Source organism: Leptopilina boulardi, unplaced genomic scaffold (genome assembly GCF_019393585.1).
Source record: "Leptopilina boulardi isolate dan_hultmark-lab unplaced genomic scaffold, ZJU_Lbou_2.1 LbouV2_19, whole genome shotgun sequence".
Lineage (NCBI taxonomy): Eukaryota > Metazoa > Arthropoda > Insecta > Hymenoptera > Figitidae > Leptopilina > Leptopilina boulardi.
Window position 1 is genome coordinate 35,832 of NW_026137740.1, and position 14,066 is coordinate 49,897.

Sequence of the window (14,066 nt, forward strand, 5' to 3'; positions counted from 1 at the left end):
CTTACTAGTATAATCTTCCTTTAGATCCTCACCATTCTGCCTTTCTTCTTATAATATACATATATATTAATGTAGCATTATTATATTGTTTATACACTTCAACAAAATTTCATCGCACTATATCATTTAAATTATATTCCAGTAACCAAACAATATTTAATTTTCAATAATTTGCAAATAATTGTGCAATTCAAACAAAATGACGGAATACACATATATACACACATACACAATAAAAAGAAAGAAAAAAAAGGTATCCACACACAGGAATATCCTTTCTTCGAAATCAGCTGATCTGGATTTGTTTTCAGTAACACTTCACTTTACACACTTCAAGTTTGTGAATAATTTTGTGTTTTCCGAGAATTTATCTTTGACGATTCTTTGCCATTTTGTTGTGCCATTATTTTTAAATTTGTGGAATATATAAAAATTAATTCCGCATTAGATATATAGAATAATTTTATTCGGGGGGAAAAAAAATTAGAATTTATAAGAAGTGACAACCGGTGCTACAACTATTTTCTGAAACTGAATATGACAACTGGCGACGCGACACGGTTTACAAGAATACTTCTCACTGGACCACCGGGTATATTTATTAATTTTTGAATTATATTTAATTATAATAAAAACAAAAATAATAAATGTAAATAATTATTCATTACTATATTTTCTACACGTATTTTACACTTGTATACGTAATTATTGTATAGAAACTCATTTTCAAAGTTTCAATATTGCAATAATTAATTAATTATTTAATTATTTAATTAATAATATTAATAATAATAATAATTATTATTATTAATAATTTAATTGATTTTACTCACTTGTAATGTGGATTTTTCAGTATGATCGATTCTCAGTAGTAATTGGATTTTATTCATTTTGCTAGTCAACTGAAAAAACCAAAATTTTTATTATTAATCAGTCGTTTTTGAAATTCACATTTATTTTTCTTATTTCTGATACTAATATAAAAATTACACAATTAAAATAAACATTCTGTTTTATATGTATTGATGAAAATTTATTCTTCTTTTATAATTTATTAAATTTTTTTAGTGTTTAACAAATTGGAAATTAAATGTTTAAATTTAACAATACAATAGAAAATATAGAAACATAACCTTAAATTCCATTTGTTTTATTTAATTTTAATTTTATGTTATTATCTGTAATTTCTATAAATTTTTGTTTGCCTAGTTCAAAAATCTTTCATTTATTGTTAAATGTTAAAAAAACTTCTTTAAATACTATTCAGTCTACTAAAAATCTACAAAATGTATGACTTTTTCGTGTATGAAAAAAATAACGATATATTTGTTTACATAATTATATAATATATAAATATAGTAATATGTATATACTAGAATATATTTTATTAATACATACATTAAGTTTGTCCTTTTGAATAGTTTAAATTTATATTATAATAATTAAATCAATAAATAAATATTTTAATACAATATAAACAATCTTTCGATTTAAAGCGTTAATTACACTGTTTGTCCGCCTTCACAAGTAGATGGCACTATAAAAATTGGTAATTTTTGATTGGACACATAAGTCACAATGATCGCTTTTATTGGTTACATTCAAATTTGCCCGGGAATAAGTAACCAACCGCATAATTATTTGAAAATGCGCCTTACTTATACATTCGGGGCAAATTTGAAAGTAGCCAATGAAAGCACTCGTTTTTTATAATATAAATACATTGCATTATAATACATAATTCATAATTATATTAATATATATTAATATATAAATATTATATTATAATAAAAAATATTGTTTTATATCATAGAAAAATCTATAGAGAAAAATAAGAATTATTAAAACCAAAATCTCTACTTTTTATTTATTAATTGAATGAATAAATTTATATATTTATTAGGAATTGGAAAAACAACAATATGTAAAAATCTCGTTCCATTATTGGAAAAAAAATATACAATTGATGGATTTTATACAGAAGAATTACGTGATTCCAATAAAATGAGAATTGGTTTCGATATAATTTCCATTAAGAATTCTGAAATTAGAACTCCCCTTGCTCGTATTGCGTAAGTTTTTTTTGAAAATTAAATATGATTGTTTAAAAAATATTATAGTTAGGTTTTTATAATAAATTATTTAATTTCTTATATATAAAATTTATTTTTTTCTTTGATTAATTAATTAATTAATTTATATTGTAAAAAGTATAATCAAATAAATTAAAACAATATTATAATTAATTAATATTATCTTTACGTTTTTTTTAATTAAAGGAACACATTGAATAAGCAGCAATTTCAAAAGCATCGCGTTGGAAATTATCACGTTTTTATAGAAAATTTCGAAAGCATTGCATTACCAACTTTGGATTCAAAAATGGTAATAAGAAAAATCATTAATAACGATTGTATGATCTTGAAGTAGTTTAAGAAAAAAAAATCTATTTTTTTCATTACAGGATTTATTATTTATCGATGAAATCGGAAAGATGGAATTATTCAGCGATAAATTTTTTACCACAGTGAATAATTTATTTTTTAAAGGAGACAATAGTAGGAAAAATATTATTATTGCTACAATTCCTCAAATGCATAAAGTTCCACCGCGACATGTTTCTTTTTTTCAACAATTTTATAAAGATAATTTTTGTAAAATTATTGATGTTAATCGTGAAAATCGAAATTCATTACCAGAAGAAATTTATGCAATAATTTCTAACATTTCACCAAAAATTTGAAACATTCACAAAACTAAAGGTACTTCAAATCTTATCATGATAAAATTAATGTAACTTTTTTTTCATTATGAATTTCTAATTATACAATCATTATAAATCTTATATATTTAGTTTTATATTTATTGTTGGAAATTCATTCTTCTATTATAATTTATTAAAGATTTGGTCAGTAAAAATTGAAAATTCCATTTTAAAATTTTTTGACAAGTAATGAATAAGAAATAAAAGTAAACATAACCTTAAAATTTAATCCGCTTCATCCGCTTTTTTACATGCAATTATTTTAATTATTTTTTTGATATAAAAAGATTAGGCAAGTCAAATTAATTAATCACCTGTATTTCTGGTAGTCCTTTGAAAAAATCCGTCACATAAATCTCAAAAAAGTCTTCAAATACTTTTTAAAATACTGAAAATCTTCCAAATTTGTTCCTTTTTCATGTATGATACGAAAATAACACTGACATTTGTTTACATTTATACATTGACAAATTTCTCCACGTTAATTTATATAATTATATATATAATGTATATATTAATACATTTCACTGACACATATTTTATACTTTGACCATTTAAATAGTTTAAAACTTTATTAAAGTAATAATAATCAATTAAAAAATATTTTTAAAATATTTCATAAAACTTTTGTTTTAAGCGTAATTTCACGGTTTATCCGCTATTTTATACAGATGGCGTTACAAAAATATAGCCTATTTTGATTGGACATATAAGTCATCATTATTGCACTCATTGGTTATTTTCAAATTTACGCGGAAATATGCAACCAATAAGAGAAGGTTAATTTGGAAATGCGCCTTAAGGCGTTTACATGTTTGAGAAATGCGCATGCGCCAATATGGCGGACTTAGTTGCTCGATTGCTTACTGCGCAGAGTGTTTTTGTTTGTTTTACAAAAATTCAAATATATTTCTATTTTCTTCGTAAATATTTGTTTAAATAGTTAAATCCTCAGTGATTATATGTGTATTTAAATAGTATGATTGTAAAAAAAATTCAAGAAATTTCAATGGATGTCGTGCAATGAGTTCTTAACACAAATGTATATATCTTATGGCAATTTTTATAAGGTTAGCTTATTTTCGTTAACTATAGTACTTGTTTTATAAAAGAAAACATATTTAAAATCTGTTTTTAGTTTATGAAAATCCTTTAAAAAATATTTATAAATTTATTGTCAAATTTTCGCGTACTTCATACTTTTTGAGGTTATAAAAATCTTTTCAACTTCCGCATTATTTTTTTTACTAAAAACCGCAAAAGATTAAAATTTTTTTGTAAAATTTGAATAATTATGTAATTATTATAAAATATAAATAGATAAGGTAATTTATATTTAGTATTTTAATAAATACTTAAAATCTAAAGATTAGGGTATTTTTGAAAAAAAATGTCTTAAACCTTGCAGATTATCAAACATATATATATTTATATATATATACTTTTTTTTATTAAACACAGAATCACAGAGCAAACTGGACATTCGGGGTTTTTTTGGGTAGAGGGGGGCAGGGGAAAGGGATGTTACATATTCCAGTGACCGTTTTCGATTCACGATATCGCGCTCTGTTTTATTGTACAAAATCACTCTAAGATAAAAAAAAATCATCGAGTTATAAAAACCGTACGAAAATGTCGCTACTTCGTAAATCGATGCACTGCTCACTTTTTTTTTGTCCGCAGAAAAAGGATTATTAGTGGAAGTTTCAAGTTTATTTACAAATCAAGGCATTATCGTTATTAATTATTTCTACAATATGCGTAACTCGCGTGTCCAACACTCTGAACTCCGTTCTTTTTTTCTTTTTTTTTTAACCATTTGTGACAAATTTTGTACAATATTTAATAATTAATATTCTCTCGAGTTATTCTCGCTGCATTAAATCGATCTTTTTTTTTTTTTTTTGCTTTCGTCTCTCGTAAGCCAATCCCGTTGTTAATATAATATAATTATTTACGAAATCGCTTGCATATATATAAAAAAGTTTTTGCGAACTTTTCTTTTTTCTATACAGTATTTTTTTCAAAAATCTTTCTTATCTATTGATTAAAAAAAATGAAAAAAAAATTGCACTTTCTCTGTGAGAAAGACAAAAAGAAAGTCACTTCATTTTTCAACAAGAATAAAATATATCGCGTTTAGTATACAATTCTTATAATTGGCGATTTCAATTCAAATATATATATTTATATAACAGACGAAAAAAATAAATCTAGAAAATTGATTTAAAAAATTTACATTTTTTCAATATTATCCTCGCTTTCAGATGAGCAAACGATGTTTCACTGAGCGATTGAATCAAAATTCATTTTAAAAAATTTTATTCATTATCTTTCTCTCTCATCGCTAAAGATAAAAATTCGATTTTATTTTTATCTCACAGTTATTTTTTTTAAATATTTTTTTTTTTAGTAAAAAAATCAATAAGAGCCGAAACTCCATATTTCTATTATTTTTTTCTTTATTTAATTATATAGGGAAGCACCAACCTGTGCATTAAAATGCTTATTTATTATTACTTATTTTAATAAAATATTTGTAATTATTTCGGAAATATTTACCATTTAAAAAGAAAAAAAATAATGCTGGCACGAATAATCCATAGACTACTTTCTTTTAAACTCTTTTCACAGAGAAGAGTTTGGTTTCTTGGTTCTAAATTTACAAAAAAAAAATATTTTCTTTAAAAGAACTTCTAAAATCTCATCTAAATATGAATTTGATTATTGTAGACAATATTTTGATTTCTTTTTTTTATTTGTTCAGAACGAATAGTTGTTCTAATATATATATATATATATATATAGTGTATAAAAAGTTAAAATTATTTTTTACAAAAATGGAAAAAACGAGAAAGAAAGTATCAGAATTGGTTTTAAAAATATTTTTATAAACAATTTTTCACAATTATTATTCTTTCGTTTTTATAAAAAACGCAGTTGAATAAAAAAAGTTTCAAACTTTTTCTTAAAATTAGATGTAAAAATTTTTTTTTAACGTTTACGAAACATTTTATTATTTTTTTCGGAATCCTTTGTATTTTTGGAATGGATTTATTTTATTAAATTTTTTCTTACTATTATGATTTTTATTTTTATTAAAATTGATACTAAAATTATTATTAAAATTGTTATTGAAAATATTATTAATAAAATTATTACTATTGTTTTATAGAAAAGTAATCAACTTTTAAAAAACGTATTTAAATCGATAAAAAAATTCTAAAAATCAAAGAAACTTGACATTTTTAAAGACAAATTTTTGAGTCATGGTTTCAAGTCTCTTTTCTTCATTCATCTGAGATGAAAAGTTTAAAAGAATGTAGTTAGCGGCGTTTTTTTTCTAATTTTCCTTTTGTATTCTGGTTTTATTTATTAGTTTTTTCTTTTTTTTCCAAGTGAAAAAGTATCGAAAGCAATGTGTGTGTGCTTGCACCTTACGCTTATGTCACAGGCACGTGAATTGCGATTGTAAAAGTACATTTTTTTCTGCTCTCGTACATATATATTATGTATTATAGGTACTCGTCCATTATGGAACTTTGTTTTAAACACGCGACAGCTACTTTCCTTTGCTTTTGACACAGTATTTTTTTTCCTTTTCATAAAGAATCACACGTTCTGATAATTATGGTTTCCATCACACATTATTAAAGAACAATCGACAAAAACGCGTTTTATCGACACGGAGTTTTACATATTCACGGTCATATATATAATGTTGAGTTATTTTCATTTCAAGGTCGAATAAACTGGAAATGTTAATAATGTGTGCGAGTAGAAGAGATATAATTTTTTTTTCTTTTTTTTATTATTATTATTACCCTCATAATAACACAAAGGAAAATTGCTGGGCTTTTTAAACTGATTGGCAAACAAGTGTCAACAATGACGCAAGCGTCAGGTAAAAAATTCTCATCAAAGATTCACAAAGTGAAATTGATCTTATCTAGATATATAAGAACACAAGGAAAGTAAATTAACGTTAACATCAAGAGTCTTTGAAAAACTCGTCAAAAGAAAAAAATATATTCGGTTAAAAAGATCGACTCTAAGTACAAAGCGTATGTGTGTGTGTGAGCGTTAAAAAAATTTTGTCCTTTGACACTTGGATTCTTAATAAAAATGACATTTTTTTTAGTCTCGAGATTTTCTTTTTTTTTTTTTGAAAATTCTTCTATAGAAAAAAATTCTGTATTTTTTTCTTTTTTCTCGACTTTTATTGAGTCATGAAATAGTTTTTTTTTAGATAAAAAAGTTATGGGATTTATTTTTGTAATTTAACAAATTTATTTGACGACGATGAGAAATTGTGCGTCCCTGATTCGAAGCACTCGATAAAAGGCAAGAAAAGGTTGAAGGTGAAAATTTCTCTTGACCTCAAATTCCATATTTGATTTCGTCACACATATACATACATGTGTGTATGTATATATACATGTATATAGGTGTATTTAAAACTGGGAGTTAGAGAGAAAATTAAGTGTCGAGAGTACCTAAATATTGTCATGTACTCTGGCGTTAAAAATTCATCACTGAAAAAGCTGCTAATACCGATAATTATTCGTTAGTAGGTGTAAAAAAAGCGTAGGTCGAACCTATCGTTTAAAAAGGCTATTCTCGTAAATAATCTTAAATCGTTAGTTGTTATTTATTAATGATTCAAAAAAAAAAATTCTAGGATCTCAAGATTCCGTACGACTTTCCTGGAGGGAGAGAATTGATATGCATTGGACTTGGACAAAGATAGTCGCGACCAAAAATTGATCTTGAAAAAAAGGTCGAAATTTTTTTTTTAATATCCGAAGGAATTTTATGGTTTCCAACCATTTTTTTTGTCTATTTTTGGAAAATCTGTTAAACAGAAAAAATTCTCTTTTTTGTTTTGTAATTTCTATGAATCTCTCCAGGTTCTCGGCATTTCACCATAAAACTATTTCGTGTATATTCCATTTATTCCCGATTCTCATTCACACTAAGCAAAGTGGAAGCTTTTTTTGCGTTCTGATTTCTTTTTTTTCTAGTATATAACTAAAATCAGTGCCTCAAGGATGAATTTATTGATCAATTGATTTCCTTTCGAAATGTAAAAGAAATCGAAATTTCGTCATTCGATTTCATCGATTGGAGATTCTTTTTGATCAAATCAGAGTTAGACTATTAAATTTTCGCGCAATTTCGATTATACTATATTTTCTACTTGACCTCTCGTGGGAAGATATTCGTGTCTTGCTGTTGCATCTTCTTCTTTTTCTTCTCCTACTCGTATCCTCGGTGATAAAAGAGGTTTTTGTGAATTTTTTTTTCATTTAGACGACGCACTCGAACGTTCAGAACAGCAAGAAAGGTGAGCGATCTCGAAAAGCCCATTGAGAGCTCTTCCTAAGATACATCGTGGGATGATGACAAGGCTGGTCGTACGACCAGAATTTCGCTGGGGCTAGGAGGCGCCCATTGAACCCGAACCAGGGCTGGGGTTATTCGGTACCGATGATAGCATTTGATTGTAGGGATGATTACTGTTGCACATAACTGTATAAATGTTCTCCACATTACTAAGCTTCTCGAAAAATGGAATTAAGTCCAATAATTCCGAATCCGTCATGTCGTCGAACCACGAAGCCACTGGCACCTGTTAAATGATATTTATTTTCAAAATTTCGTTTTTAGCCAAAATCTCATCTGTTTTTTAAATTATAATTTAATCAATTCGAGAGAATGAAACTTTAAACAAACAAAATTTACGTTGGCAATAAACAAAAATAATAATATACAATAAATAATTAATTATCTTATTATAATTTGATTATTAATTATAATTATATAATTAATAATAATTATAATTATTAAATAATTAATCAAAAGAAAATTATATCAAATTTAAAAAATTGATTTTTACAATTAGCTTTCAGCTTTATAAATGAAAAAATATAATTATTCTGTTCATTTAAAAATATAAAATAAAAAAAAACGCTCTGATAATTAAAAATAGATAAAAAGTAGAATAATATATAGTACGTGACAAACTTACAGCATTATCAGGATGAAAAATGTAACTGGCAGGACTGTTATCGACGATAATGATTTGCTGTAAATCCCGGCCTAATTTATTTAAGTCTTTGACGTAATTTCCTCTGTGAAAAACACACGATTCTCTAAATAATCTTGCTCTAAACACTCCCCATCTATCGAGTAAATCTGCCACCGGATCGGCATACTGAAATTTAAAAACAAAATAATATAAATCATTTTAATAAAATTAGAATAATATCATTTTTTATAATAAAAATAAATTAAAATTAAATAAATAAATAAACGAATAAATAGAAATAGATTTTTCTACAAAAAACAAATGAGAAGAAATAGAAAAGAGATTACTTAATTCAAATAAACGATTGACAATTAGCAAATAAATGTTTACTTAAAAAAAATTATTAACTACGAAATGAAATTATTTCGTATTTTTCATTTGAATTATTTTTTTTTATCTATTCTCTAAATATTTACGTAATATTTTGTTTGCTCTATTTTTTCTTGCAAATTACGTTATTTATGAAACATTTTTATGTCATTTATTTATTTATTTAGCTGAAAAGCGGAAATATTATTATTTATTTTCTTTCGTAAATTACTCTTTTACTCTCTTTGTTTGTATATTTTCATCAAAAAATCATTTTCGTATCAATTTCAATAATCCTATTTAAAAAAAAATATATATATTTTTTTTATATTTACCTTTGCTAAACTTGCGGTAAATAAAACACATTCGTACAATTCGCCCATTCTCTGTAAAAATTCATCGACATAAGGCCTCTTTAAAACGTACACTTGATGTACAGTACCATCGATTTCAACCGGTACAACAAAATCCGCATTGTTGATTGGCTTAAATGAACTATGCACTAAAGTCTCATCCAAATCAATCACCATGCATTTTTTGTGCATATCCTGATGACGTACTGGCGGCAATAAAAATCTCGGTGAACCAACGCCTGGCGGTGGTGAACCACGTCCATCTGTTTGTAATGAGCTTGCTTTTGAACTTTTGGAACTTCCACCACGTCCACGTCCAAGGCAACAGAGCAAAGATCGCAAAAAGCCCCGTCCTCGTGGCTTTTTACTCCCAGTCGCTGAACCATTCGTGGTACCTGTTTCATTTTCCCTTGGTATTTGTGCTGTAGAATTAAAAATATCATTTTTCAATTCCATCTCTTGACAAATTACATAATAACACACAAACACATACCACATTTCATTAAATAATCTATAATTGTTGTTACGTTACTGTTTACGTAATAAGATCCTGAATTACAATATTCTCATTACTCATATACAGTAAAATGTATGTGGTTTTTAAATTATTTTTTTTTTTTGCAACTGAGGTGAAAATTTAATTCTCATTTTTAATCAAAACAAAATCGTTATTTCAAATTAATTAATGTTTAATATTGAAATTTATTTTTTAATTTTTAATCGAAAAATTAAAATTTATTTTTGCCACAACGTTAAGAAAATTATATTTTCACCTTTAGTGGAAATTAGAAAATTATTATATTATAAATTAACGACTGAAAATAAATTACAAATTATGTTCACAAGGTTTGGGTGCGGAACGGGACTGCATCACAAAGCCAATGCCACGACACTATGAATAGATATTACAATCGATAATTGTCATTAAAGCATGTAAAATCTAAAAAGTTAAAGGGGCAATTTATAATTAGTATAGTAAAAAGTTAATAAACTCTAATTTGGCATTTTTTTTATGTTCGTCACAGCGTCCAAATTTTGGATATTTCTCTCATTTATTATTTTTCTTCTAATTTGAAATTTTTTCAAAATTCTATTTTAGACTCTTATTAAATTAATAATTATATTAATATCAATTTCACATTAATTAATATTAATGTAATGAAAATTTTTCATAAGAAATAGAATTGTTGTGAATTAATAAAAGAAAGGAATTTTACTGGTTTATTACCTCACTTGATTCAATTAAAGATTTGATTTTTTTCAACTAGTTGACAAGGTCGCCTACGATCGCAGTAATTATAAAAGATGAAAAATAGGTCATAGAGTAATTTAGAGAGTTATTAACTTTTTTTAGAATGAAAAAAATAGTTTATTCACACTTAAGGAAACAATCGTTTTTAAACAATAGATCCAATTTAATTACTTGCGTAAACATTTGAAAGAAGTAGATAATGTATATTCAAAAAATGTTATTAAAACTAATTAAATTTTTAATTTCACAATATTTTTTGGAACAAAAAACTAATACTAATAATAATAATTAATTAGAATGAAACTGAAATTATAATTAGAAATGAATTTGAAATTCGATAAAATTAGAATGCAAATACGAATTTGATAATTTTTATTAGAAAATGAAATGTGAATTGTTATCAAGAACAGAAAATGAATAAAAGTTTTGAAAACAAATCTTCATACTAACATTTATCGTCAAATTCCTTGTTAAACCCAGTGGAAATTGAGAATGGTTTTACATGATTTGTCAGCAATTTCATCCGGGAAAAATTCGTTGATCGAACATCGCGGTAGTAGAAATTTCGAACAAAATAACAAATAGAAAGTGAGTAAAAATCGGAGCAAAGTGACACGGCAGTGCCACGAATAAGTTGAATCATGTTCGACACGTCCAAGTAGTATTTCAGAAACTATTCTATATAGCAGATCAGCCAGGTCGTGGTGAATAAAAACCCCCCCAAAAAAACAGAAAGAAACAGAAGTTCATAAAAAGAAAAACACTGACTCAAGTACCTAAGGGACAGTAAAACAGTTTAAATATAGATATTTACTTAGATTAAATATAGAAAAAAAAAAATTCTAAAAACTCCAAAATACTCCTAAATTTGTTAGGAAAATATAAGGTTAGGGGGAAAAAACAAATTCGTAACGAAAGAAAAAAAACTACTCATGAGATTGTCAGAGATAGTGAATGTGAGAGATGTTAGAATTAGCTGAAAGGTGCAGTTATATCAGAATGTAAAAAAAGTAAAAGGAGAAATGATCTCAAACTGATAAATTGTTCGCTCATCAAACATGCACATAAGAGAAGAGATTTTTTTTTAAAGAGAAAGAGGAAGGCTGGGTTAACTAGTTTATGCAGTCCCGTAACAGGTGTGGAGACATTATTGCAAAATCGGTCCACAGCATCTGGAAGAGTGCCTTTGCCAGAGAACACACTTACCTTTCTCGTTATTAAACTGCCCTAGCTCGTCATCTCGTGACACTTGGGTGATAATGGACGATGCGTCCATTTAAACATTTGCTGAATAGTCTCTTCGTCACTGATTGTGAATTCCGTAGATGCGCGCGCTCGGGATGCAGACACGACAAAAAAATATCTTAAAGACACAAACACGACATAGAATAAAACAAATACACTCTCATTTTATTAGATGTACAGACAACAATCACTACTACCACCACCACCACCAAAAAAGTCAGATCGCTTTAATCAAAAGGCGCACTCTCCTTGTTGTTCTTAAAACCGATATCACACCATTAACCAAACACCCTGGTCGAGGCCGTCGTCACCGAGATCTCAAAGGAAAAAAATACACAAGTGCACAAGCGACACGCGTGCACACACTTTCACACATGCATATAGAAATAGAACATATACATGCACACGTGTGTTAAATCAGCGACACACCGACAGCACCAAGGAGTTCCGCTCCAAAACCCAAAATGGCGTGTCGACGTTTTACTCCTTTTCCAATATACAAGAGAGATGCACTCTGTGCAGAGGAGACGCCTCAAATTCAAGGCCTTAACATTCGATGAGAATTTTAATCATTGAATTCGTTGACACTTTTTTTACCACAAATGTTTTAACACTTGTTTTTCAATTATTATCATTATTCACAATTTTTTGACATGACATTTTTTTCTATTTTAAAAGAAGAGAAAGGTATTTAGTCCAAATGGTTGTCAATGTTCCACACATACACATACATTTCACGTAGCCATTGTTTATTTTGTAATCTTTTTGGTTGTAGATTTTTATATTTACGCCTACGCGTTTTTCGACCGAAGAATTTGTTGTTTTTTTTAAGTCAACAACGATTATGGCGATCAGAATGTTTTTTTATTAATCAAGTCACGTAGAATGTTTTTTATTTGAATTTGTCTCTTGAAATTTAGTCACTGATATAATAACAATAGATGGAGAGTATAAATTCCCAATGGCAAGTTTAGTGACAGTAGACACAGTCGAGTTTAATTGCACAATTGCAAAAAGTAATCAAACATTTTTGATTTCTAAATAAACGGACATGTAGTTTCCTGAAATGTGTTACGTTACACATGCGCAGTGAGTTATTTAAGATCGCCATCTTTCGGAAAAACTGTGTAATTGTAGTTTAGTTCTGTCGGTAGAGAAGTTTTTTCTCAGGGTTGGGTGAGTCTAAAGACGCATTTTGTAGTATTTTTTTTAATCAAAACGATTATTATAGATATTTTTGATAATTAAGTACTCTTTTATATGAATAATCAGAAATACATAAAAGTTTTGTGGCAGTTGTGAAGAAAAATAATAAATTTAGGTAAAATTTGTATGATAAATGTAACCTACATTTTTTTTTAAATAGATGAAAAAAAAGAAAAAATAATAATAATTAGAAATAAATTTATTAATAAATTTGAAAATAATAAAAAAAAGAAGGTTACTACATTTAAAAAAATAGTTTAAAAAATTTCTAATTATGTTGGTAGAAGTGTATAATTGGTTAGTAATTTTTTTTCATGTTGGTATCATTGTTCACTATAGTAGACATTGTAGAAAGAGCGGCTGAAAGTGACAGAAAAATTTCTTGAATAACAGAAAACATCTTTAAATCTAAATACAAATTAAAAATATATTTCAATAATTATGTTCAGTGTGATGTAAATTTTCCAGATTACAACTAATTTTTATTGGTAAATATAAGAATTTTTAATATTTTGTGAAATTTAATGACGCTTTGGAATTTAACCTAAAAATTACTACACAACCAATTTCATATTTCTCTCCTACATCTGTTCGAATATTTGTCCGGCCGTATTTTAGAGATAAAATTTAAAAGCAAAATTTAATTATTATTGAAATTCATATTATATGTTTATTTAACTTTTATTTATTTATTTACAGAGCTAAAAGATGGAATAAAGACATCTCAGGAAAAAAAGGACTTCAATTAAATACTTAAACAATGTTAATCCTTTGGGCACCAATTCTTCTCAACTTAGGTGAATATTTGTTTATAAAAACTAAGATTTATATTATTTTTAAATAATA

General features: G+C 26.4%; 2 protein-coding genes across 3 annotated transcripts; one reads left to right on the forward strand and one right to left on the reverse strand.

The window, feature by feature from the left end:
- The first annotated feature begins 45 nt into the window (after positions 1-45).
- Positions 46-4,084, forward strand: LOC127277880 (nucleoside-triphosphatase THEP1). Of its 2 annotated transcripts, XM_051299279.1 has the most exons (5): positions 46-592; positions 1,904-2,072; positions 2,280-2,385; positions 2,465-2,762; positions 3,436-4,084. In XM_051299279.1, exons 1-4 carry the CDS (start codon positions 538-540, stop codon positions 2,741-2,743), a joined length of 609 nt encoding a protein of 202 aa, XP_051155236.1. In that variant the 5' UTR covers positions 46-537; the 3' UTR covers positions 2,744-2,762; positions 3,436-4,084. The 2 variants fall into 2 exon arrangements, with proteins under 2 accessions (XP_051155236.1, XP_051155237.1); XM_051299280.1 differs by lacking the exon at positions 3,436-4,084 and having other exon boundaries at positions 2,465-2,859.
- Positions 4,085-4,166: 82 nt separating this feature from the next.
- On the reverse strand, positions 4,167-13,090 carry LOC127277879 (carboxy-terminal domain RNA polymerase II polypeptide A small phosphatase 1). The gene is made up of 4 exons (XM_051299278.1): positions 11,976-13,090; positions 9,500-9,939; positions 8,796-8,981; positions 4,167-8,396 (listed from the first exon to the last, which is right to left on the reverse strand). Exons 1-4 carry the CDS (start codon positions 12,043-12,045, stop codon positions 8,205-8,207), a joined length of 888 nt encoding a protein of 295 aa, XP_051155235.1. The 5' UTR covers positions 12,046-13,090; the 3' UTR covers positions 4,167-8,204.
- Between the last annotated feature and the right edge of the window lie 976 nt (positions 13,091-14,066).